Genomic DNA, 27,500 nt, shown 5'->3' with positions numbered 1-27,500 from the left:
CTCTTCCAGTGTGGTTAGTATTATATTCCAGTGTGGTTAGTATTCTCTTCCAGTGTGGTTAGTATCCTCTTCTAGTGTGGTTAGTATCCTCTTCTAGTGTGGTTAGTATCCTCTTCTAGTGTGGTTAGTATCCTCTTCCAGTGTGGTTAGTATTATCTTCTAGTGTGGTTAGTATTACCTTCCAGTGTGGTTAGTATTCTCTTCCAGTGTGGTTAGTATTATCTTCCAGTGTGGTTAGTATCCTCTTCCAGTATGGTTAGTATCCTATTCCAGTGTGGTTAGTATTATCTTCCAGTGTGGTTAGTATTCTCTTCCAGTGTGGTTAGTATTATCTTCCAGTGTGGTTAGTATTATCTTCTAGTGTGGTTAGTATCCTCTTCCAGTGTGGTTAGTATCCTCTTCCAGTGTGGTTAGTATTATATTCCAGTGTGGTTAGTATTATCTTCTAGTGTGGTTAGTATCCTCTTCTAGTGTGGTTAGTATTATCTTCCAGTGTGGTTAGTATCCTCTTCCAGTGTGGTTAGTATTATCTTCCAGTGTGGTTAGTATCCTCTTCCAGTGTGGTTAGTATCCTCTTCTAGTGTGGTTAGTATCCTCTTCCAGTGTGGTTAGTATTATCTTCTAGTGTGGTTAGTATTACCTTCCAGTGTGGTTAGTATTCTCTTCCAGTGTGGTTAGTATTATCTTCCAGTGTGGTTAGTATCCTCTTCCAGTGTGGTTAGTATCCTCTTCCAGTGTGGTTAGTATCCTCTTCCAGTGTGGTTAGTATTATATTCCAGTGTGGTTAGTATTATCTTCTAGTGTGGTTAGTATCCTCTTCTAGTGTGGTTAGTATCCTCTTCTAGTGGGGTTAGTATCCTCTTCTAGTGTGGTTAGTATCCTCTTCCAGTGTGGTTAGTATCCTCTTCTAGTGTGGTTAGTATTATCTTCTAGTGTGGTTAGTATCCTCTTCTAGTGTGGTTAGTATTATCTTCTAGTGTGGTTAGTATCCTCTTCCAGTGTGGTTACTATTATCTTCTAGTGTGGTTAGTATCCTCTTCCAGTGTGGTTAGTATCCTCTTCTAGTGTGGTTAGTATTATTTTCTAGTGTGGTTAGTATCCTCTTCTAGTGTGGTTAGTATCCTCTTCTAGTGTGGTTAGTATCCTCTTCCAGTGTGGTTAATATTATCTTCTAGTGTGGTTAGTATCCACTTCTAGTGTGGTTAGTATTATCTTCTAGTGTGGTTAGTATCCTCTTCTAGTGTGGTTAGTATCCTCTTCTAGTGTGGTTAGTATTATCTTCCAGTGTGGTTAGTATCCTCTTCCAGTGTGGTTAGTATCCTCTTCTAGTGTGGTTAGTATCCTCTTCCAGTGTGGTTAGTATCCTCTTCTGGTGTGGTTAGTATTATCTTCTAGTGTGGTTAGTATCCTCTTCTAGTGTGGTTAGTATCCTCTTCTAGTGTGGTTAGTATCCTCTTCTAGTGTGGTTAGTATCCTCTTCTGGTGTGGTTAGTATCCTCTTCTAGTGTAGTTAGTATCCTCTTCTGGTGTGGTTAGTATTATCTTCTAGTGTGGTTAGTATCCTCTTCTAGTGTGGTTAGTATCCTCTTCCAGTGTGGTTAGTATCCTCTTCTGGTGTGGTTAGTATTATCTTCTAGTGTGGTTAGTATCCTCTTCTAGTGTGGTTAGTATCCTCTTCCAGTGTGGTTAGTATCCTCTTCTAGTGTGGTTAGTATTATTTTCTAGTGTGGTTAGTATCCTCTTCTAGTGTGGTTAGTATCCTCTTCTAGTGTGGTTAGTATCCTCTTCCAGTGTGGTTAATATTATCTTCTAGTGTGGTTAGTATCCACTTCTAGTGTGGTTAGTATCCTCTTCTAGTGTGGTTAGTATTATCTTCCAGTGTGGTTAGTATCCTCTTCCAGTGTGGTTAGTATCCTCTTCTAGTGTGGTTAGTATCCTCTTCCAGTGTGGTTAGTATCCTCTTCTGGTGTGGTTAGTATTATCTTCTAGTGTGGTTAGTATCCTCTTCTAGTGTGGTTAGTATCCTCTTCTAGTGTGGTTAGTATCCTCTTCTAGTGTGGTTAGTATTCTCTTCCAGTGTGGTTAGTATTATCTTCCAGTGTGGTTAGTATTATCTTCTAGTGTGGTTAGTATCCTCTTCCAGTGTGGTTAGTATTATCTTCCAGTGTGGTTAGTATTATCTTCTAGTGTGGTTAGTATCCTCTTCTAGTGTGGTTAGTATCCTCTTCTAGTGTGGTTAGTATCCTCTTCTAGTGTGGTTAGTATTCTCTTCCAGTGTGGTTAGTATCCTCTTCTAGTGTGGTTAGTATCCTCTTCTAGTGTGGTTAGTATCCTCTTCTAGTGTGGTTAGTATCCTCTTCTAGTGTGGTTAGTATCCTCTTCCAGTGTGGTTAGTATTATCTTCTAGTGTGGTTAGTATTACCTTCCAGTGTGGTTAGTATTCTCTTCCAGTGTGGTTAGTATTATCTTCCAGTGTGGTTAGTATCCTCTTCCAGTGTGGTTTGTATCCTCTTCCAGTGTGGTTAGTATTATCTTCTAGTGTGGTTAGTATCCTCTTCTAGTGTGGTTAGTATTATCTTCCAGTGTGGTTAGTATCCTCTTCCAGTGTGGTTAGTATTATCTTCCAGTGTGGTTAGTATCCTCTTCCAGTGTGGTTAGTATCCTCTTCTAGTGTGGTTAGTATCCTCTTCCAGTGTGGTTAGTATTATCTTCTAGTGTGGTTAGTATTACCTTCCAGTGTGGTTAGTATTCTCTTCCAGTGTGGTTAGTATTATCTTCCAGTGTGGTTAGTATCCTCTTCCAGTGTGGTTAGTATCCTCTTCCAGTGTGGTTAGTATCCTCTTCCAGTGTGGTTAGTATTATATTCCAGTGTGGTTAGTATTCTCTTCCAGTGTGGTTAGTATCCTCTTCTAGTGTGGTTAGTATCCTCTTCTAGTGTGGTTAGTATCCTCTTCTAGTGTGGTTAGTATCCTCTTCCAGTGTGGTTAGTATTATCTTCTAGTGTGGTTAGTATTACCTTCCAGTGTGGTTAGTATTCTCTTCCAGTGTGGTTAGTATTATCTTCCAGTGTGGTTAGTATCCTCTTCCAGTATGGTTAGTATCCTATTCCAGTGTGGTTAGTATTATCTTCCAGTGTGGTTAGTATTCTCTTCCAGTGTGGTTAGTATTATCTTCCAGTGTGGTTAGTATTATCTTCTAGTGTGGTTAGTATCCTCTTCCAGTGTGGTTAGTATCCTCTTCCAGTGTGGTTAGTATTATATTCCAGTGTGGTTAGTATTATCTTCTAGTGTGGTTAGTATCCTCTTCTAGTGTGGTTAGTATTATCTTCCAGTGTGGTTAGTATCCTCTTCCAGTGTGGTTAGTATTATCTTCCAGTGTGGTTAGTATCCTCTTCCAGTGTGGTTAGTATCCTCTTCTAGTGTGGTTAGTATCCTCTTCCAGTGTGGTTAGTATTATCTTCTAGTGTGGTTAGTATTACCTTCCAGTGTGGTTAGTATTCTCTTCCAGTGTGGTTAGTATTATCTTCCAGTGTGGTTAGTATCCTCTTCCAGTGTGGTTAGTATCCTCTTCCAGTGTGGTTAGTATCCTCTTCCAGTGTGGTTAGTATTATATTCCAGTGTGGTTAGTATTATCTTCTAGTGTGGTTAGTATCCTCTTCTAGTGTGGTTAGTATCCTCTTCTAGTGGGGTTAGTATCCTCTTCTAGTGTGGTTAGTATCCTCTTCCAGTGTGGTTAGTATCCTCTTCTAGTGTGGTTAGTATTATCTTCTAGTGTGGTTAGTATCCTCTTCTAGTGTGGTTAGTATTATCTTCTAGTGTGGTTAGTATCCTCTTCCAGTGTGGTTACTATTATCTTCTAGTGTGGTTAGTATCCTCTTCCAGTGTGGTTAGTATCCTCTTCTAGTGTGGTTAGTATTATTTTCTAGTGTGGTTAGTATCCTCTTCTAGTGTGGTTAGTATCCTCTTCTAGTGTGGTTAGTATCCTCTTCCAGTGTGGTTAATATTATCTTCTAGTGTGGTTAGTATCCACTTCTAGTGTGGTTAGTATTATCTTCTAGTGTGGTTAGTATCCTCTTCTAGTGTGGTTAGTATCCTCTTCTAGTGTGGTTAGTATTATCTTCCAGTGTGGTTAGTATCCTCTTCCAGTGTGGTTAGTATCCTCTTCTAGTGTGGTTAGTATCCTCTTCCAGTGTGGTTAGTATCCTCTTCTGGTGTGGTTAGTATTATCTTCTAGTGTGGTTAGTATCCTCTTCTAGTGTGGTTAGTATCCTCTTCTAGTGTGGTTAGTATCCTCTTCTAGTGTGGTTAGTATCCTCTTCTGGTGTGGTTAGTATCCTCTTCTAGTGTAGTTAGTATCCTCTTCTGGTGTGGTTAGTATTATCTTCTAGTGTGGTTAGTATCCTCTTCTAGTGTGGTTAGTATCCTCTTCCAGTGTGGTTAGTATCCTCTTCTGGTGTGGTTAGTATTATCTTCTAGTGTGGTTAGTATCCTCTTCTAGTGTGGTTAGTATCCTCTTCCAGTGTGGTTAGTATCCTCTTCTAGTGTGGTTAGTATTATTTTCTAGTGTGGTTAGTATCCTCTTCTAGTGTGGTTAGTATCCTCTTCTAGTGTGGTTAGTATCCTCTTCCAGTGTGGTTAATATTATCTTCTAGTGTGGTTAGTATCCACTTCTAGTGTGGTTAGTATCCTCTTCTAGTGTGGTTAGTATTATCTTCCAGTGTGGTTAGTATCCTCTTCCAGTGTGGTTAGTATCCTCTTCTAGTGTGGTTAGTATCCTCTTCCAGTGTGGTTAGTATCCTCTTCTGGTGTGGTTAGTATTATCTTCTAGTGTGGTTAGTATCCTCTTCTAGTGTGGTTAGTATCCTCTTCTAGTGTGGTTAGTATCCTCTTCTAGTGTGGTTAGTATCCTCTTCTGGTGTGGTTAGTATCCTCTTCTAGTGTGGTTAGTATCCTCTTCTGGTGTGGTTAGTATTATCTTCTAGTGTGGTTAGTATCCTCTTCTAGTGTGGTTAGTATCCTCTTCCAGTGTGGTTAGTATCCTCTTCTGGTGTGGTTAGTATTATCTTCTAGTGTGGTTAGTATCCTCTTCTAGTGTGGTTAGTATCCTCTTCTAGTGTGGTTAGTATCCTCTTCTAGTGTGGTTAGTATTCTCTTCCAGTGTGGTTAGTATTATCTTCTAGTGTGGTTAGTATCCTCTTCTAGTGTGGTTAGTATCCTCTTCTAGTGTGGTTAGTATCCTCTTCTAGTGTGGTTAGTATCCTCTTCTAGTGTGGTTAGTATCCTCTTCTAGTGTGGTTAGTATCCTCTTCTAGTGTGGTTAGTATTCTCTTCCAGTGTGGTTAGTATCCTCTTCCAGCGTGGTTAGTATCCTCTTCTAGTGTGGTTAGTATTATTTTCCAGTGTGGAAGGCCATTCTATTGTGTTTGTGTGTGTGTGTATGCGCGTGTGTGTGTTTAGTTTCTAATGTGTGTGTTCAGTTTCTAATATGTGTGTGTGTGTGTGTGAACCTAATGTTTGTTCACTTTGTTCCCCAGGTTCCCACTGCCATCCAGGAGGCTAGCTCTCAGAGGGAAATGATTCCGCATGAAGCTGACGGACGGCTCTCTTCCTCTCTCCACGGAAACGGCAGGTGTGACTCTCGCTGCTCCCACGGCAACAGCAGGTGTGCCCCTCTCTGCTTCTTGCTGAGCCAGAACCAGGCGTCCGACAGACGCTGAGCTACAGGACAGGACAGACCCCTCCGTCCCTCTCTACCTCCTCCACCCTACCCCCTCTAACTTACCCCCTACCCCCTCTAACTTACCCCCTCCAACCTACCAGTCCCCTGGCCCCAGCCACCCACACAACCAGCAGGAGGGCCTACTCTGTCAACGAGGAAAACCAGGTCAAGCCAAGAGACAGAGAGAGAGTGAGGGAGACAGCCAAAGACAGGAGTGAAATAGAGAGTGAACGAGGGAGAGACAAAGATAGAAACAGAAAGAGAAAACTGGAGTACAAGAGTTCTAAAGTGATTGTGTGAGAGAGACGAGCCAAGGCGAGTGTATGTAACAGGAAGTTGAGAGAGAAAAGATAACAGTATGAAGTCCAACCAGGAGCGCAGCAACGAGTGTCTGCCCCCCAAGAAGAGAGATTTCCCAGCAAGCACTGTGGACGAGAGGCCCCTTGTGATGGCGCCCACCAGTGAGAGCCAGCGCGGAGAGAACCTGGCATGGCTGGCCAGCGTAGCCAGCGGGCACAGCAGCGGGCACGATAGAGACAGTGGCGGAGGTGGCGGAGATGGCGTAGATGGCGGTAGAGGTGGGCAGCGTACCAGCACTCCCAGTGAGTCTGACGGGCCACAGTACAAACCGCTATGCTCCACCATCACCACACACACAGACTTCCTGGTCCCTTCCTCTATCTGCTCCATCTCCTCCTCTTCATCACATCAGCCCAGAGTGGTGACCACATCCCTCCCTGCCATGTACACCTCTCCTCTGTCCCAACCAGGAGGGGCCATCCACTACACCCAGCTGCCCCCCAACCTCCAGTTCATCAGTTCCCCTTACACAGGCCCCTACGCTGGCTACATCTCCTCCCAGCTCCTCCCTCCCCCGCCACCCACCTCCACATCCCAACGCTCCCACCCTGACCCCTACCCCAACACCACCATTACCTCCCAGTCCCAGATCTCTAGTTCCTCTCTGAGCGTGGCCCCCCAGACTGCCCCCTCGCCCCACAGTGGGACCCACCACCTGCCCCTGCACCTGCATCCCCACCCCCAACACACCCTGGCCCTCAGCGGGGGCTCCCAGGTGCTGGTCCAGTACGCGGGCCCCGGCCCCGAGGGGCACCTGACTAAGAGAGAAGAGGGCCGGCCCAGGGAGCTGCACAACGGAGAGCTGGAGAAGAGGGGCCGCTATGAGAGAAAGGAAAGCAAAGGAACCCCCTCCTCTTCTTCCTCCTCCTCTTCCTCTCAGTACCACCAACTCCACCAGCAGCAGAGCTCACAGCATCACTATGAGGCCTACACCTCCCATGATGCATCAGGGCTACGGACCTCTCTAATGCTAGTGCCCAACAGCCACGGAGGACCAGACCACCACAGCCCCAACAAACTACCGCCCTCCTCTGCCTCGCATGCAGAGAAAGGCAGCCTCCTCTTGGGTAAACCTGTGTCCTGCACCCCCTCCTCCTCCACCTCCTCCACGTTCACCTTCCCCCCTCCGCTCAGTGTGGAAAGTCTGAAGGCGGCTGTCAGCTCCCTGTCCCCTCACACCCACACGGTCATCCAGACCACACACAGCGCCAGCGATGCGTCGCCCCTCTCCCTGGGCCAACTCTCCACCAACTTCTACCAGTCTGGCCCCGGCGGGCAGCCCATCATCGGCTACCTGGCTGGGAGTGCAGGGGGGCAGCAGTACCACACCAGTCTGCCCCAGCACCTGCTTATCCCAAGGGCCCCAGGGTCTCAACCTATCATCATCCCCGTCAGTGGGGCCGGGGTCACCAGCCTGGAGGCTGCCCATGCTGCCCACATAGCCACCACAACCCAACCACAGCCCTTCCCCACCACACTACCCCACGCTTACGTCACCACCACTACCAACCCTAAACGTAACCCCAACCCTAAAGATGAGCATCTATTCGAGGTCCCGGCGCCCTATCCCCCTCTCTCCCACCCTGCCGGGGGCACTGTAGTCCAGGCCCAGCTACACCTCCCCGTGGTCCCAGCCCCCCCGGCCCCCTCCTCAGCCCCCTCGCTGCCTCCCTACTTCATCAAGGGCTCCATCATCCAGCTGGCGGACGGGGAGTTGAAGCGCGTGGAGGACCTGAAGACGGAGGACTTCATCCAGAGCGCTGAGATCAGCAGCGAGCTGAAGATAGACTCTTCGACCGTGGAACGCATCGACGGCAGCCACACGCCCAACTTCGCCATCGTACAGTTCTCCGTGGGCGAGCACCGCGCTCAGGTAGGAGAATACATACTTTTTTTTTACTTAATGAAGGCTAAAAATTGTCCAAATAAACACTAATCATGCTCAACAATAGTAACATTGATAACATTGCTAATCACAGGTAAGGGACAGACAAGGTCCTTAATGTCCATGCTTAGAATGACATGAAATGTTACATCAAGAACACTTGGCAATCAATGTATTTACATCACGTTTACTCCATAGACTATTATGGTGTTCTATAGTCAGTTTCCCTCTTGTTTGCCACCTATGAGGATCCTACATGCCTCAAACGTTTCAGAGTTCTAAGAATACTTCTAAATACTTCTCTCTCTACTATTACATAGGACACCTATCTCCATCCATATCTCCATGTTACATGCAACAACAAAGCTTGCTCAAACCACATAGCTACTCAGCTAGCTGTATATATGACCACGTGGGATTGTCATTAATCATTTTTTTCAGATTTTCTTGTATTCCAGTTTCTCTCGCCCTTTCTCTCTCTCTCTCTCTCTCTCTCTTTCGCTCTCTCTCTCACTCCCCCTTTCTCTCTCGTTCTCTCTCCCCTCTTTTCTTTCTCTTTCTCTCTTTTTCTCCCTCTCTCTCTCTCAGGGGGTCTGTGTTAAAAGCTCATCATCTTTTTCATCTGTCTGTTCTCCGGTTTGGCCAACCCCTCAAACCAGCTTCTAACTATCTCCCTCCATTCTCTGTCTGAAACATGGTCAGCCTCAGAGCATTACTGTATCAAATACTTCCATTCTTATCTCTGTTCTCTCTTCTCATTTTTTCTTTGAGGTGGTTTCTTCTCTGAGTTGATTTACAGTATATGATGTCTGATGTTTAGCTTGTTTTTCTCCTGTCTGTTCTCTCTCTCTCCATCTCTCCCTCGTCTCCTCTCAATCTCTCATTCTCTCTTCCCCTCTCTCCGCCAGGTGAGTGTGGAGGTGCTGCTGGAGTATCCCTTCTTCGTATTCGGCCAGGGCTGGTCATCGTGCTGCCCGGACCGGACCACTCAGCTGTTAGAACTACCCTGCACCAAGCTAACAGTGGGGGACGTCTGCATCTCCCTCACCCTGAAGAACTTGAGGAACGGCTCCCTGAAGAAGACGCAGCAGACCCAGAACCAGGCTATTGAGATCACTACCAGCTGCAATATGGGCTCCATCCACGGGCCCCTCAAATCCTCCAGGTCAGCCAGGCACGGGGAGCAGGAGAACGGGGTGGGCCAGAGAGGCTCCAGGAGTGGATGTGGGAGTGTGGTGGTTGGAGCAGGTGGAGGTGTTCAGATCGCCTCAGAGAATGGGGAACTGAGGTTCGGCGCCGGGGGAGAAGCCAACTCGAAAGGAGGCCAGCCTGGAGATTCAGAATCCAGCGGTGGTGCCGCCAAGCCGGTGAGCCGCAAGAGGAGATGGTCGGCCCCCGAGGGCCGTAAGGTGGAGAGGAGCGAGAAGGAGCCCCCGTTGACTCTGCCCAAACCTTCCTTTATCACTCAGGAGGTAAAGATCAGCATCGAAGGCAGGTCAAATATAGGCAAGTAGTGAAGGCAGGAGATTAAAACAAGACTGTTAATTCAAATGGGGATTGGATGGAGAGATTTAAAAAAGAATGAAAAAAAGAAAGAAAGAATGCCCACATAAAAGTTTCATTTTAGCTACTTTGTTGTAGATTTTCTTTCTTGTTTTTATTTTCTACCTGGATGAATGTACTGTAGGCAAAATTTTACCCAGTACTTACATGTTATCACCTTATATTAAGTTAAGTTGGTAATAACATTGTAATAGATCCGTTTGGTATTACGTAAACAAGCAACCGGTGCAATTGTTTTGGGTTGGTTCCACAAATCTCTGGGCAAGGGGATTTGTGAAGTATTGTAAATGTTTTATTTGTGGGTTTGTGGCACACAAAAGCACTGCGTGATACCTCTCTGGTCATTTGATGGCTGCAGGTGGACAAATACATTAAATTAATAAAACATGTAGTTAGCTTTCCAATAGGGCCTGGGGACATGACTAAACGGGTGTAATGTAGATCCGTGAGTGATGTCACTTCCTTTGTGATGTCACTTCCTGGTAAAGGCACTACTGACGAGAGTGTTCAGGATGTCTGGACTGAATCACTCTCCACGCCACCTGTTGCCTTGGTGGCAGACTGAGTTGATATGATGTCATCTATCCCGAGCGACTCAAGATGTCTTTAGATAAGACACAGTTCAAAAAGGGTCTGTAACCATTTTAAACTCTCATGACTAGAAGAGGATTTGTAATAACATATTTTATTTGTCTCTGACATAAGGTTAGAACTACACATCTAGTCCTAAACAAGGGGTCACCGGATGCCTCGACACTCATCCATCTAGACCACTTAGCTAGGTGATGTCATCCAGCAGGCCAGTCCAGCCAGGTGATGTCATCCAGCAGGCCAGTCCAGCCAGGTGAGGTCATCGGGCGGCGCCAGTGTGCCTCCAGAAAGAGGGAACTCTTCCTTCCTTTGTTATGTTTTGGTGACACTGAAGTCTTTATGTTATTATTTTTGTTTCTGAAACATTTTTATTTGAACTTTTTTATTTAGTTTTGCTTGTCAATTTTTCCCTTTTCACCTTTGAACCTCTCCTATCTTGCCCAGTGAGTTGATAATGATATATTTGATGATTGTCTAAAGCTTTGAGATCAGGGGTCACATACTGTATGGACGTATAGTTTGAACCAGGGTGGTTAAGTTAAATATCTATGTTATTCCTTTATACCCTAACAATGCATACTTTTGCAATCACACTGGGTTGACATGAACTATGAAAATAGGAAGATGATTATACATAATCCTTATTACTTGGTGCAACCTTTTTATTTGTATTCTTATGGAGAGAGAGGCAGAAAGAAAGAGGTTTCATCCCAAATGGCACCCTATTTCAATATAGTGTGCTACTTTTGACCAAGGCCCTATCCCTATTGGCCCTGGTCAAAAGTAGTGCACTATGTAGGGAATAGGGGGCAATTTGGGACTCTGTCAGAAAGTCAGTGTTGAGTCTTTAGAGACGAGAGGGAAAGGATGTTGTGTTGCAGCACTTTCATTTGCACACCTGTCACACTCACCAACTGATGATAACACAACTATTATTATTATTGTTATTATTATTATTATTATTATTATTATTATTATTGGTCTCTTCATTAACACAGTACTGTATGTTTTTGTTATTTTGACTTGAGGAAGAAGTAGAACTCTGTGGCAGCAGCACTTTTGAACGATGAAGGGGTCATGATGATGTCTTGGGGTCACGGGGTCACATGACCTTTGAAAGGGATGAATGTGACAGGTGATGGAGTGAGTGCCAGTTAGGAGAGGAAAGAAAGAGAGAAGAGGAATATAGAAGAAGATATAATATCAGAAGAGTGCTTTTTGTTGAGGCACTTTACTCAAATCAAAACATGCTTTTCAAAATATGCGTTTGGTCAAAAAATTTACTTTTCGACACATAACTGCCTTGTCAAGGATATGAAAAAGAAGATTGGGTAGAGCATGGGAATAGGTGTGGGAATGTCCAGCTATGTTGTGGACGACACTGAGACAGTTATCGACGCTCTGGCCACAGAATTTCTGAAGGGTGTCATATACATCATATATGTATGCATAATGCATGAATGCAGGAATGTGTAAGTGCACACAAACTCACACACACACGGAATACAGTACACACACAGACAGGCACTCTCCTAAAGGAGAGGATTGTATGTATTTCATACTTGTTGATATACATTTAATATGTATACAAATACTTGTGTGGCATAGATATTTCCCCTTGATGAAGCCAAGATATTTGAGTTGCAGACGAAGATGATAGTCTCAGTGCTCTGTGCAGTGTGTGTTTGTTGGTGTGCGTGTGTGTGTGTGTATGTGTTTGTATATGTGTATAGAAATATCATATAACTTAATATGATATATCCAATGTTAAATTTCCAGTGTTTCTGTTTTTGGAGTTTTACTTAAGAGAATCTTGCAATTTGCACATCTGGAGAGGTAGTCAGTTGGGTGACATTACTTTTTGACTGTGTTCAAAATAGCACCCTATTCTCTATACAGTGCACTGGCCAAAAGTAGTGCACTATATAGGGAATAGGATGCCATTACAGACACAACTATGTTTTCAGCCATTTTGCACACACACACACACACACACACACACACACACACACACAGAGCTGAAACCCCATTTTACTGAATTGTAGCAGTTATTTAACAAGTGTGCTCCATGCTGATTGTCTCCAATGCTCTCGGCTCTGCTCCTCATTGGACCACCACACTGTCACTCACACCTGTGGCATGTCCAAGTCCCGCCCACTTGTTGGGGGTTTGGTTGAGAGTCATTGTGGAGCCGGGGGCGGGGCCACCAGCAGGTACACCTGTTGAGCTCTCTGATTTTCAGGTGTGTTTAGGTGGTAGAAGATGTGGCAGAGAACGAGAAGTATGTAGAAGTTGCTTCTAACCACTGATCTAGGTTCAGATGTTTAGTTCATCCGCCTAATGGTTAGTGTTAGGAGTGGGTGGAGGCCAGAGGAGGCTGGTGGGAGGAGCTATAGGAGGACAGGCTCATTGTAATGGCTGGAATGGAAGTTTGGAACGGAGTCAAACATGTGGTTTCCATATGTTTGATGCTTTTGATACTGTTCCATATATTTAATTCCAGCCATTCCAATGAGCCCGTCCTCTTATACCTCCTCCCACCAGTCTCCTCTGGTGTAGGCTAATCTGATCCTAGATCTGAGGTTAAGAACAACTCCTACGTGGAGCGTGGCGAAATAGGAGGATGGATGCGGGTGATCGGCGTGGTGATGGACGGATGGATGTGTGACTTGGATGGATGGATGGATGGATAAAGACAGATGGATGGTGGTGGTGGTGAGTGAGTATACACCCCGTATAGGTTTGAAAATGCTTTATTTTATATAATAAAACAGGGTTTCTCAGATCAACGCCACGGCAGTGCATTTTCATTTTTTCTTTTATAACATTGTTTTATTATGTCTTCTACAGGTAGTTTATGAAAATGTCCATGTCTGTGTGTATATGTGTGTGTGTGTGTGTGTGTGTGTGTGTGTGTGTGAGAATCTTTGTGTCTTTTTGTAGGGCAGGATGGGTATAGTAATGACTGTTCCTTCTAGAGCTTCACCAAACTGGGTAAAATAGTATTAGTATTAGTATTAGTATTAGTATTTTAACCATTAGGTATAGATGCCGTATCTTCATTTGATCATCCTGTTGTTGCAGGAGTTTCCCTGCACAGCAAGAAATTCAAACTTGTAGTGTATTCAAGGTTTAAAAATGCTTCTTACGTTTGTAATTTCCACTTTAAAATGTCAGACTTGATTTGCCCTAATGAAAAATGTATCAACCCCTATAAAAAAAAATTATATTAATTATAATCCACATAAATATTCACATTTGCTGCAGGATGTTGCTGCAAGATTATTTTCCAGCTGTGTGAAACTGGCTCAAATTAAGATACGGAATCTGTCTATGGTTTTGCATTCATACATATTGAACCAAAATGAGACCCTGGTTGAGTTAAGTATTGTTCTGACTGACTTACCCCTCCTAAACTCTCATTATGGGAAAATAGAGCAAAACAATGTCACCAATCAAACCCTTTCAGGTAACGTTTTCTAGTGCAAATGCATAGCATCATGGCAGTTGTGTGTGGGCTGCTTTCCAATAGCAATAGACAGACAACAAGCATACAGTAGAACCCATTAGAGTTTTCCTCCTCTCATACCTCCCTTTGATGGCCAGCCACAGATGGGGGGTGAAGCTGTGTCTCTAGAGAGCAAACTAGTTAAAAGCCTTTCCTCTCATCGCTCTCTCTGGCTGGCTATAACATGTAAATCATTCCTTCTAGAAGCTCTGCAATAAAAACCTTCTCCCTCAATGTTAGAACCAAAATAAAGAGCTGCTTCCACACACACACCCTTGAAAGAACTCAGCCAGCCGTTAACATACCAGCCTAGTCATTTTAGCATCTTTCAATTCCTATTAAGTTGTTGCAGTTGCACGGCCTGCCATTCAAAAAATTCAGGGAGATTTTCACATATGCAGTGACAGACTGTTCAGTATGGACTACAGTACACATTATGCTACACCCACTAGTGACCTCTAATCTCTGACTCCTAGTTCAGGTATCCATGGCCAGCCAGCCTCTGTTATACCCTTTCTAGAACCTCAGCAGCCAGTTAGTTAGTTTACCCTCAGCAACCGCTAGCTACCTTCTATCAATGGCCTGGCCTTACATGTGCAACTGCCTTTTTCTTCCCCCTAGCACAGTTTCTTTCCGCTCTCTAGTTCCCACACACACACTCACTTTTTATTTTCTGTTCGAGACATATTAAGTAACAGTGTTCATACACCAGTGGAGATGTTTGCGTGTTGAGATTAGTGTTAAGTGAACCCAGAGATTCACCGCAGTTTGTTTTTCTTGTTTTAGGAGTAAACAAAATAAACACACACACACACACACACACATATACAGGAAGCCACATTCACCCGATCTGCAATGTCTGCTTAGGTCAGCTTCACAATCAAAGCAGTGTGTCAGGTTAGTTGGAGAGGTGAGAGGCGTAGTGGGCAGGACAGGTAGGTGGTAGAGGACAGGACTCAAAGTACGGGGCATGCAGTCAGGAGATTTAGCCTAATGTATAATATAGTATAGTGGACTGTTATAAGGTTGTAGTAAGGTTGTATTCAAGTTGTACTAAGATTGTGTGAGGTTTAAATAAAGTTGTAATTAGATGAAGGAGGGGACAGCAGAGCTTGTGGCAATTACATTGTTAGTCTGCTGTCTTTTTAATTTCATTTAGTGTCTTTTATTTCTAGTTCAGGAACTCCCAGGTAGTCCCAGTTCTTATCTATCAGGATAATGATTCCCGTTGCTCTTGGAATCATACTGTATGTGCAATAGTATAATTAGTATAATTTTCCTCTCCCATTGTTGTGCCAAGTGTATGTAGCATTGTCCCTGTCAGATGTTTGTTAGCCATGTACTGTATGTGTCTTTGTCCATACCCCTTTACTGTGCCCCTACAATGTCTTCAATTTCATTTGCCTCACGCTAGACAGACTTCTAGAACTCAGGAAGGGTTAGTGCAGAGTGGGTGGATAAGAATGGAGATTGAGTGAGCATATTGCCTGTATGTTGAGTGTCAAGCTGGCAGCATATGCAGGCCTACCGGTATGTAGAAGTATGTCTTTGACCTCAGTAAATAGAATGCTTTGTCAGTCAACGCTCCAGCTAGACGTTCATTTACAGTCTGACTGTTAAGAAGCTGGATTCTGTAAATGATTCTACATTCTGCAGTCCAGGAAAACTGTCAGTCAGAGAGAGTGATGTAAGATAGAGAAGAAGAAAAAGATGATATCAGAAAGAAAGACAGAGACAGGCACCTGGCTAGGGAGAGGTGTACTGTACTTTCCATTCTTGGGATGTTTGAGGTGTTGTGACGGAGAGGTGATAGTAACATGATGTCAGTGGTAGAGGTATGTATGTAGTGTTGACATAAAGAGTTTCCCTGCCCTGGGGCTGTTGGCTTTCAGGTGGATTTATAATGTTTATCAGCCTCTGGTGAAGTAAGGGGACATTCCTGTTCCATTAGAAAGACTTGGGTGCTCTGTGTCAGTACCCTGCTGCTCATCTGCATCATGTCAATGTCTGTGTGAGAGTGTGGAGAGACATGTTTGACTAAGGCTAGTTGCATACAGGTATGTGGAAATATGTGTGTGTACACTTTTCTGTTTAAACTTGAGATTATGTTGTCCCCACCAGCCTTTCGTAATGATGTTGTTTATTTTCTGTGTGCGTGTGTATATGCGTGTGTGTGTGTGGTGTTCTCTCTTATGGACTTTGAGATCACTAGCCCTAACCCTCATAAGGTCCAGAGAGAAAAGACAGATGACAGAGTTATTATAACCTCATATATTAGTGGGGACCACTTTTGTAAAACCAACCAATAAAGATGCACATTTAAAGTAGCCGACTAACGGCGTAAACTTGATACTGTTTCAGCACTTTCTAAACCCAGAGGAAAGGTCTGGTCTAAACCCTCATGTCAGACCAAGGCCTTTCCCAGAGGTATAACATTCAATCATTAATTCATTCAATACAGACAGAGAATGAAAGAGATAGAGAGAGAGAAAAACTAACCGAAAAAAATAGACAGGAGAAAGAGATGGAGAGACTGTTTGGATTCATTTTTTTGCACATGGCCTTGTTGTAAACAGTAGTGTTTCCTCTCTTTGCTCCATTTCGCCTAGCGTCCGGCACGTTCTTGGGTCCAACGAGTTAAGACGCTAGGCGGTTTCCTGGTTCCACATTACTAACCAGGAAGTACCTTTCTCATGGACGCACCCTTTTTTGTGTGTTCAGTTTGGTCCTATTGTATAAAAGACTTTTGCTTTCTTTATTTACTTACCTTTTCGGAATAGGACCTTTTCCTTGTTTTAGTCTCCTTTGTAGCACTTGACTCTGTCAGGAGACGTGATTGGACGTCTGTTTGGGGAATGTTTCATGTGACTTTGTGACAAGCCTCCTCATTGGAGGAGCACACACAGCTGACCTTGTCTTTTTTTATTGGCTTATTTACTTCTTGCACAAATGACAAATATAATGAATGTTGGTGTGAGCTTCAGCGTTTTGAAAAGAAAAGGCATGTGTTGTTGTTTTTATTGTTTATTGCCATGTTGTTTTATTTTAGTAAATTTTTTGGCAAAAAAAAGATCATGATTTTGGCACCTTTTTGTGTTTAAACTGAACAGAATTCAATCAGGATTCCTTTGTTTAAACTTGACTGTTGTTTGACGTCTTGTCAATAAATGTCCGTACCGCTGGATAACCAACTCAGGCAGAGAAAACTTCAACACACCCATTAACCACATGGTTAAGTCGTCCGTTCCCCCCCCTCAATTTAATGTTGGTAAGCTTTTCGATATGGGTTATTACTATAATTAGTTATTATATTTATGTAATAAATATATAAATATAATTTATTGTATGGATTATTATGATTAGGATTCTTATTATACTGTTATATGCTGGAGATGGCTATGTGCTCTCAGTGTGGAGGTGTAGTAAGGAGACATGGGTTGACCTGGTCCATCATCCAGCAGCTCTATCTTTACCCCACTCTATCTATAACGACCAGCTGACAGACACTCACTCACTCGCTCAGAGATATGGCCTGTTCTGTGCTCTCTGACTACTCACCTTTGACCCCTACACACTCTGAAGCCCAGAGAAGGGTCTTCTGTCAGCTGGGGTCCAGTAAATGTTGCCTACTGGTCAGAACACAAAGACATGTCTGGGGGTGGGACTCTCTCTGTTGACCTTTGGTTTGGCTGCTGGTCAAACTGGACATGTGGAGACATAAGCGGAGTGATATCCGAATTGCAGGCTGCCAGTCACACAGAGAACTGAGACGCAACACAAGGACTGGCAAGGCAGGCAAAGACAGACTTGGACATGATGAGAGACGGAGCCAATCAGAACCAACCAACAACCAACTCATGTTATATAGATGCTGTACTCCATCACCACCAACCCGTGTCTGTCACAGACCTCTATAGCAATCCAAACTGTCAGTGTATGTATTTGAGATCTGTAAGAACACACCTCTTAAGAAAAAAAGAAAAGAAGACTTGAAATATCTTAAAGAAATGGACATATAAATGTCCTACGATTTTTTAAAATGTTGCCAATGAATGCTCTACAAGATATTGTACTTCTGTAATATAATATTTCACACAAAAATACAAAACCCCTACATCCCCACACCTCAACCCAACTGATAATGTTTGATAAAAGGGGTTAATAGAAAAACAGAGGTGAGTTTGTATCAGTGAGTTCTGGGACGGTAGAAACAGGAGCTCCCCCTAGTGTCAGCCCCATGACACCACACTACTCCTCCCTGCTACATTTTCATCATTTAGCAGACACTCTTATCCAGAGTGATTTACAGTTATTGAGTGCAAACATTTTTTAATTTAATTTAATATTTTTTTCATACTGGTCCCCCGTGTGAAACGAACCCACAACCCTGGCGTTGCAAACGCTATGCTCTACCAACTGAGCTACACGGGACTACTCACCTGTTGGAAAGTGTCATCTCTTAACTGGTGTTGAGGGGGAGAGAAAACAATGGGTGTTCATTACAACTTGTTACGCACGCATTTGCTGTTGTTGTTGTTTTTAATGTGTATTTTCCCCCAGTCCATTTTGTTGATCGAATCAAAACAGGTAAACAGATTGTATTGTAAGAGGAGATGGGAAGAAGGCCGGCAGATGGCGACATTGAGTCATTTTCATCTTACCGTCCAAACTCATTGTATGCAGCCGGCAATACATTAGTATCCCTCGTGGACCGGTTCGTACCTAAAACATTCATTCAGGCTGCATAGGCTTCGGGTTCGTCTTTAACTTTATTTAATGGCGAGAAAGCGAAAAGAAAAAGGGGTAAATATGCGTACATTTTCCACCACCATGCTAGAGTGGCTAAATGCTAATTCCGGATGTTATGTATCATGTTCAGCCAATCAGGTTGCAGCAATCTGTTTTTTCATCCCAACCTAACACAGCGCTTTATCGCATTAGTGGAAACCAAAGCTATTCTCAGGGCGCGTCTGCCGGTTTTGACTAGCAGAAGTGACTTTTCGTAGCAGGTTAGGAGAACATATGCAGCAGGTTAGGAGAATTAACGTGGCAGGTTAGGATAATTAAGTTAAGTTTAGGAAAAGGGTTAGCTAAAATGCAAAAATTGTTCCTGACTCAACTCAAACATATCTAGCTACAACCGGGTCTGCCCTGAGAACAGTCTTGGTTTCCACTAATGCGATGCTGCTAATGCAGCAGGTGTAAAAGAAACAGAACCCCTGGTCTGATAGTTTCAACCTGATTGACTGAAGGCGACACAACATCTGGAATTAGTATTTAGCCTTCTCGCCATTAAATAAAGTTAAAGAGGAACCCGAAGCCTATGCAGCCTGAATGAATGTTTTAGGTACGAACCGGTCCACGAGGGATACTAATGTATTGCCGGCTGCATACAATGCATTTGGACGGTAAGATGAAAATGACTCAATGTCGCCATCTGCTGGCCTTTTGGCTAGGAAGAAGCCACAGAGGTCATTCCAATGGAAGGAGTGGTCTGATGTATGTAAAGACATTGCAGTAGTACCTAGGCTTTGTTCTCATGTCAATACTAGCATACTTCTAAGGATCCATGCCCAATACTTTGCTTTATTCTAAATAATGTGCTAGTGGGGATGTTGGACAGAGCTCTAGTCCCAGGGCCTAGTATACAGGTGTTGAGGATGTTGTCATAATGAGATTAAGTCGTCCATTGGGGAGGACATGGAGAATGTTTTTAAGTTTCTTATCACTTGATACTGGGCAGAAAAAGGCATAGATGTAGAAACTCTAGATTGGCCACAGTGTGATAATAATGGTTGGACGTACGTATATGTGAACTATATGTTCATATTGGATATAGGAAGAGTCAGACATGATGACTAGGGGTTTGAGTTTTCCCTGACCATGTAACTTTGACAAGGAAAAACTCTGGTCAGATCACATATTCATGAGAAACTCAGGGCCCCAATGATAATCCGTTTAAATCAAGGGTTTTTAGAGCATATTGTAAATTGTATGTGAAATATTGCAGGAGCCATGTTAGAAAGTGTCAATGTGAAAGTATGTTGAGCCAAATCTAGGTATTGTATGTCCATGATGTGGACACAGAGGATTCTGGCCTGTATCAAGTGGAGGTCTTTGGAGGGGGGAAAATGGTTTGTACCTTACTCAGCAAAATATGAAACCACACAAAGTGCGTACAGGCTTTAGGTAGTTAGGAGCTGTTATCGGGGAAAAGAGAACCTTTCTTCTTTTGTTGTGTTTCCATATGCGTGCATACTCTGTAATTTGTGTAAAATATTGTACTTGCACTAGCTTTTTATATATAAAAAAAAACAAATTTAAAAAAGGTTACAATTGAAATTCTATTTTCTAATTGTGGTGTATCTATTTGTAGGATACACTCAAGTCTCAAGTTTCTTGGATTTTATGGTTATTTTCTTTGATGGTGCTTGCAGGTTTTCTAGTTAGAATTAATTTCATTATTATTACGAAAAATAAAACAATATTTGTGAACAAATTTGTAAAAAAAAAAATCATGTCTGTATACCAGTTCAAGTGTATTGTTTCAGTATACACAAACTAATAAAATAACAGTGCCAATGCAAGTTCCGGCCTTTTGATTACAGTTAGCATTTAGCGTGTTTGCTAGCCAAAACTAATTCTGCGGCACTCGTTTCCAGATGCATTCTTCAGTAACTATGAGAGGAATGTACAGTACAGTAGACAACACATCTGTGGCTTGTTTTGTCTACAGAGGTTCTGTGGAAATAGCGCTCTACTGCCATCAAACATGTCATTAACATTATCCTCTACATCCAACAAACACGTAGCTAGATGTTTCTCATCAAAAGAGAGCCTTCCATTTGACTTTCAAACTGTGTAACCTTGGCTGACTCATTGTAATACTAACACACCAATGCGCCAGGCACACATATGCGCACACAAACACACACACACACACACACCCGATACAGGCACACGTACAACACACACAGATCCACCCGTCCTCACACACATGCGCACAGGCAAATATCTACATATCTACTCACTGCATGTTCTCTGTGCGTGTGCAGATATGTTCTTCCAGTGAGTCCTAGGCACACGGTGTACTGTCAAGTACCTCGTTAATGGGCAGTGGGTGTAGACAGACAGACAGTCAGACAGACGTGGCTGTCTGGAGTATCATTATGCATTAGACCTGGGCTCATTCATTTGAGTTAGTGTCAGTGTAGAGGACTGCACTGAGAACAGATCAGGGACCAATAAACTCTCTGTTACTACGTCAGCTGACTACAACCAGGCCAGACTCGCCATTCATGGCTGGCTGTGTTCCACTATATCCACTAGCATAGACTACTACTTAGAAAGTAGCAACGTATTGGGCTTGCATTGTAAGTAGTGTGTTCATACGGATACATATCGAGGCCCTGTGCACGTTTGCATGCTTGCAATTGTACTGAGTCTGAATCTCTCACAAACAACATTCTTCTGTGGCTATTATCTTCAATATGAAAAATGAAGACATTGACTACTGCACATATCAATGCTTATTACATGCATGCAGTGTTCCACAGTTTCAACAGCTGAACAAACACAACAGCTCTTAACCCGGATATGTTCACGTTTACTCACGACAAAGAATACTCTAATCCTTTTTGGGAACTCCATTACTATTACAGCAGGAAGGCTACAGTATGTTTGTTTGTTTTACAGTAGTGTTTAATCCTTGAATGTTCCAGTACAGTAATACAGTGATGTAGTCAGTTAACCCAACAGCTGTGTAATACAGTGATGTAGTCAGTTAACCCAACAGCAGTGTAATACAGTGATGTAGTAAGTTAACCCAACAGCAGTGTAATACAGTGATGTAGTAAGTTAACCCAACAGCAGTGTAATACAGTGATGTAGTAAGTTAACCCAACAGCAGTGTAATACAGTGATGTAGTCAGTTAACCCAACAGCAGTGTAATACAGTGATGTAGTCAGTTAACCCAACAGCAGTGTAATACAGTGATGTAGTCAGTTAACCCAACAGCAGTGTAATACAGTGATGTAGTCAGTTAACCCAACAGCAGTGTAATACAGTGATGTAGTCAGTTAACCCAACAGCAGTGTAATACAGTGATGTAGTAAGTTAACCCAACAGCAGTGTAATACAGTGATGTAGTAAGTTAACCCAACAGCAGTGTAATACAGTGATGTAGTAAGTTAACCCAACAGCAGTGTAATACAGTGATGTAGTCAGTTAACCCAACAGCAGTGTAATACAGTGATGTAGTCAGTTAACCCAACAGCAGTGTAATACAGTGATGTAGTAAGTTAACCCAACAGCAGTGTAATACAGTGATGTAGTAAGTTAACCCAACAGCAGTGTAATACAGTGATGTAGTAAGTTAACCCAACAGCAGTGTAATACAGTGATGTAGTAAGTTAACCCAACAGCAGTGTAATACAGTGATGTAGTAAGTTAACCCAACAGCAGTGTAATACAGTGATGTAGTAAGTTAACCCAACAGCTGTGTAATACAGTGAGTGAGTCCACAGCTCCGCATTTAGTTAACCCAGCATTCCTGACATTCCACTGGCCTGATTGTGCTTCCGTTCTCTTCCCGCCACACCCAGAGCACTTTCACAGAGTCACACAGAAAGCAGAGAAGAGCAGACACTACCACACTGTATTAACCCTCTCACTGTGCTGAAGCCTGATCTTATTTAGTCAGACACATTAAGAGCTCCTGTAAACTACAGCACATCCTAACATTACATTCAGCAATGGCTTCATAAAATTAAAGGCCCAGTGCAGTCAAAATAAACGTGAGTTTCCTGTGTTTTATATATTTTTCCACACTATGAGGTTGGAATAATACTGTGAAATTGTGAAAATTATGATAATGCCCTTTTAGTGTAAGAGCTGTTTGAAAAGACCGCCTGAAATTTCTGCCTGTTATGGTGGCATAGAGTTTTGGCCTGCCTGGTGACATCACCAGGCGGTAAATTACTTAATAGACCAATAAGAAACAGAGTTCCAAACCTGTCTGCCAATAACAGCTAGTTTTCAGTTTTCCCCTCCATACTCAGACCACTCCCAGACAGTCCTAGCAAAATTGTTTTATGCTAAGAAACAAGATAACTAATAATGTAAGCATACTGTGTCCATAATAATTATATAGGTTGTATGTTGGGAGCTTTTGGTGTAGATAGTAAGTATAGGCTGGAAGTAGAGGCCTGGGCATTGTTGTTCACTAATTTACCCCAAGTAGGGAAAGGATGGTGGGGTTGAAAAGTAATAAAGGGGAGTATATATATAAAAAACATGGGGGATTGGAAGTGATGCAGACAATTACATTGATGGAAGTTACAATCTATCTTCAATATTAAGCTGATCTACCGCCAAAAAAAAAAAAAAAAAAAAAAAAACTTTAATTGAAAACAATCACAGTAAGGAACTTCATTGTTACCCAGAAATGATTTGATATTGAGATAAAAACGGCTGCATTGGACCCTTAATATTATCAGTCTAGAGAGGGAATCGCCAGGTAAAGCACTCAAAGCCAGCATGCAGTTATTGCAATATCTAAGTAATACCCACTGAGTATGGACAGAGTAGTAAGGTTTCAAGCAACCCTAACTGGCTCTTGCATATTTTATTTCTGTAGAGCAGGCTGAATGTTTTAAATCATGTTCTGATTATATTACTCACAATTTTACGTAAGAACCAAATGTGCAGAGCATGTTATAACAGAGGTCCTGAGAGAAACACATTTGTAGTGATGGTGGTAGGTGTGTGTGTGTTTTCATGTTTGTGTGTGTGTGTGATTAGTGGAACATGGTGCTGGCCTGCTGTGTGACTCTGATAAAGGTGGTTCTGCGACTGAGCTCCTTCAGTTTAGCAGCTCCTACGTAGGTACAGGTGGAGCGGAGGCCCCCCAGGATATCTCTGATGGTGTTCTCTACATCTCCTCTGTAAGGAACTTCCACCGTTCTACCCTCTGACGCCCTGCAGAGGGAGAGGAGAACATCAGCACCAACTCAGTATATCTGATAACGCTGAGACAATGTTCAAGCAACATCATGGTGATGTTACTGATCATGATTACAAATCATTTTTATGGAGAGGACACTTAAATGTTGCCTTTTACATCACAATGGTGGCAGCAGTGGGATGTTGAATAACAAAGGTGAGTAAAATAAATGTATTTCACTCGGTATTATACAAAAAAAACAAAGAAACCATGCAACTTCACATCAACAAGTTCAATGTCCTAAGCACTGATTCCCCATCTGCCCCCTCACAGTTACATCCAACAGGTCCTTTAGCATGCTCTTGCCCATATTGACTGATAGTGGTTGGTAGGTGGCTGTGTCACCTGTACTCGGCCACTCCCCCTACGTATTTTTTCATGGCAGTGTCGGAGCTCATCCCATAGAACAGCTTGACCTTCTTGCCATCCTTCTCGACGACCTCACCCAGACACTGGTCGTGTCCCGCCAGCATGCCCCCCATCATCACAAAGTCAGCCCCCGCACCTGTGGATGAGGTTGGAAGCCAATCAGCAACCAGCCATGGACAAGATCAGGTAGTTAAAAATGTTTTCCCCTTATTGAACAAGGCCCTGCTGTTAATATACAGTCTAACGACCGTTCACACTCAATGTACTAACGGCAGTTATGAAGACAGGTGTTTCTGTTAGGACAGGGGTGTCAAACACATTCCATGGAGGGCCTAGTTTCTGCTGGTTTTTGGTTTTTCCTTTCAATTAAGATCTAGACAACCAGGTGAGGGGAGTTCCTTACTAATCAGTGACCTTAATTAATCAGACACTCGGCCCTCCGGTGGAATGAGTTTGACACGTGTGTTAGGGGGTCCACATACCGAAAGCTTTAGCCACGTCGCCTGGGCAACTGCAGCCACCATCCTGTGGAAGAGAAAGACATTGTTGGTGTTGTTCAGCTCTTAGATTTTAATATAGATATATAGCTCTTAGATTTGCAATTTCAATAATGGTTTGTATTTACAGTGCCACTTCATGCAGAAAATCATGTTTGCTTCTTTCCCTTTCATAGCGACTTACTATTGCAAGACTAATACTGCCCTCTAGAGGGAACACGTTGCTACAGAGATTATTGCGCCAAGATTTGTTTGTCATGGCTGCTTCTGTATTACTAACGAATAGAGAAATGTGTCAAACAACTTGTCATCCGATACTTTGTCAATCCCAAGACAACTCAATATAGAGAGATGACTCAAACAACTGGATAGCGTATCTACAGTCGTGTGTGTGTGTGTGTGTGTGTGTGTACGTGCGTATGTGCGTATGTGTGTGTGTGTGAGGGGGTTCTCACTGAGATAATATGTCCCTTGAGGCCATGGGCGGAGTCTGCACACTCGATGACCGCGCTGAGCTGAGGGTAGCCCACCCCGGTCTTGATACGGGTGGTACACACTGAGCCTGTCAATAGAGAGGTCATTCATTATTACTGTTACATATCAAATAAGTTCATTAATACATGCACCATAATATAGTCTAAAAGTCTTGCATAGACTTTATACTGTAATTCCTCACCCCGGTCATTCCAACATCCCCTTATGCTGCATTAGAGGATTTATTGAATGTCTTTGTTTATTGCCCAAAGCAGTTAGTGAGCTTGGCGTGTGTGTGTAGAGATGGAACAGATGTGGACAGTCTTAGATTGATGCACCCACCTTGCCAGGGGGAACACATAGACTGACGCACCCACCTGGCCCGATGCCCACTTTGATGATGTCAGCGCCAGAGAGAATGAGCTCCTCCACCATCTCCCCTGTCACCACGTTGCCAGCCTGCACGCACACACACGCACACGCACACGCACACGCACACACACACACACACACACACACACACACACACACACACACAGGGAAAATAAAGAGCCACAGGCCTCCAGATGACTAGATAATAGTCATTATTAGGACACTTCTGTCTTGCTTCTGTCTTGTTAAACAGACGAAGGAACAACCTCACCCCCTCCACAACCTTTCAGAAGGAACAACCTCACACCTTTCATGACCTTTTAGAAGGCACAACCTCACAGCTTTCATGACCTTTTTAAATGCTTCATACATACATGAAGCAAGCAGAAGACACAAAACAACCACATGAAACTGTTTTGCAGCTCGTTGTGGTTGACTAAGGCTGTGTTTACACAGGCAGCCCAATTCTGACTTGAATGGCAACCTATTTCCTGATCATCTGACGGCTATAGATAGATCATGATGTGGACACATAATAGATAAAAACCTGGATTAAACTAAATTAATTTTGCATATCTGTATTCATGTTTGCTCAAATGTATTATTAATAAATGAAAAAAAATTGATCACAAAAAAATTAATGCTGACTAAACTATAATCCATAACTCCATAAAGAAGAGTTAAAATACAGAGAACTCTCATCTTACCATGATGGTGTGTTTGGGGAACTTGTCCCTGACGGTTTTCACGAACTCCACAAAGTACTCTGAGTAACCGTTGGCTACGTCCAGACAGATGTATTTTATGTCAGGGATAGCCTCCAGGATCTCACACAGTCTCTCTAGATCAGCCTTACCACTGCCAGAGCTGGCCGCTATGTGCTGGAGGTCAACAATACAACAATGCAGTTTGAGCAATTAATCAATTAAAATACTTTATTTATCCCCAAGGGGCAATTACTTTAGTATTTTACAAGCCTTACACATCATAGACAGTGTTCACACCATGGGGGACATGAAAGAGTATCTGTGGGACTTCCTGTTTTACCTCTAAGCATTCTGGGTGGTTGACTGCAAAGGTCTTCCACTCATCCAGTGAGTAGTGCTTCTGCATGGCCGTGAAGAGTGTGTGCTGGAGGGAGATATGGAGAGAGAGTAAGTCAGTCTGTTAGTCATTATGTCCGTCCGTTTATCCGTCCGTCAGTCAGACTGTCAGTCAGCCAGTCAGAGTGGGATGAAAGTGAAATGCTGTCAGTGTGTTACACTCACCTTGCTGAGGACCCGGCCATCTCAAAGGTCCCTGTGGTGTCCATGTTGGCAGCGATGATGGGGATGCCATGGTAGGTCTGCTTAGAGTTACGGAATGTGAACGTCCTTGCCAGGTCAACTGAAGGCAATGAGATAGAAGTTGATTTAGCATGCAGACACAACTGGACATCAAGCCAGGGTTAGGGTTAGTGCCATCCTGTCATCATATGAAAGGGGTGGCCTTTCTGGGCTTGAGTTAAACTGAGTGGACTATGAGTCAGCTCAGTGCTACGGACCGGTGACAACCAGGCCTGGCCGAGGCCAAGCCAGGAGCTCAATTTAATCACCCCCAGGACAGAGGCGGTGGATAAGGGATGTAATACAATGATGGACCTGATTAAATGGGACCTCCTCCACAGGGTTCTTCATGATTAAGGGTCTTGTCCGCAGCCTGGATAACATATTTTTAGATGAAGTCTAAGTACAGCACATCGTGCAGGCAAAAACATATGTTAATAAAACATCCTTATAACTTGCTGAAGGGTAAAAGCTACCTGATTCCACTGATACCAATCTACTTATTCCCCCTGCCCCAATTTACAGACCAAGGCCTTTGACAAACACACACAGTAGGATGGGTTACATACTGTACACGAGCGTGAAGGTGAAGCTTCAGGCTTTATCCAACTCACAATATGTGTCTGTGCTGCTGAGACAGAGAGCACTTCACTATGTTGAAGGGGATGTGCTGAATCATTTAGATTAGCTCTGGTGGCCTGTAACTGGACCCCTAGTGATCTCAGAGAGAGAGACAGCGAGAGCGAGCGAGAGAGAGAGAGAGAGAGAGAGAGAGAGAGGAGAGGAGAGAGAGAGAGAGAGAGAGAGAGAGAGAGAGAGATTGGCCAAGGGTGG

General features: G+C 43.3%; 2 protein-coding genes across 6 annotated transcripts in view; one reads left to right on the top strand and one right to left on the bottom strand.

The window, feature by feature from the left end:
* Window positions 1–20,212, top strand: part of LOC311117482 (ataxin-1-like) — a 100,712-nt gene extending 80,500 nt beyond the window's left edge. For 4 of the 5 annotated variants that reach the window (XM_084192405.1, XM_084192406.1, XM_084192408.1 and 1 more), the window contains 3 exons: window positions 5,534–7,951; window positions 8,872–9,435; window positions 10,232–20,212. In XM_084192405.1, the coding sequence (XP_084048531.1) occupies window positions 6,077–7,951; window positions 8,872–9,435; window positions 10,232–10,312 (2,520 nt within the window). In that variant the 5' untranslated portion in view covers window positions 5,534–6,076 and the 3' untranslated portion in view covers window positions 10,313–20,212. Of the gene's footprint in view, window positions 1–5,533; window positions 7,952–8,871; window positions 9,763–10,231 lie in introns of those variants that run through there. The other variant, XM_084192409.1, reaches the window with a different exon arrangement.
* Window positions 20,213–23,384: 3,172 nt separating this feature from the next.
* LOC311117483 (GMP reductase 1-like) lies at window positions 23,385–26,727 on the bottom strand (the record flags this gene model as incomplete). Its single annotated transcript, XM_084192410.1, is given in 9 exon segments — window positions 23,385–23,604; window positions 23,975–24,134; window positions 24,481–24,523; window positions 24,951–25,057; window positions 25,347–25,428; window positions 26,049–26,222; window positions 26,389–26,472; window positions 26,610–26,623; window positions 26,626–26,727. Coding segments are annotated over 9 exon segments (947 nt in total), but the record flags the coding sequence as incomplete, so codon positions are not given.
* Window positions 26,728–27,500: the final 773 nt, after the last annotated feature.

Source organism: Coregonus lavaretus (genome assembly GCF_964263955.1).
Source record: "Coregonus lavaretus genome assembly, contig: HAP1_SCAFFOLD_1466, whole genome shotgun sequence".
Classification (NCBI taxonomy): domain Eukaryota; kingdom Metazoa; phylum Chordata; class Actinopteri; order Salmoniformes; family Salmonidae; genus Coregonus; species Coregonus lavaretus.
The sequence above is the reverse complement of the archived record's forward strand: the minus strand, read 5'-3'. Positions and strand labels throughout refer to the sequence as shown.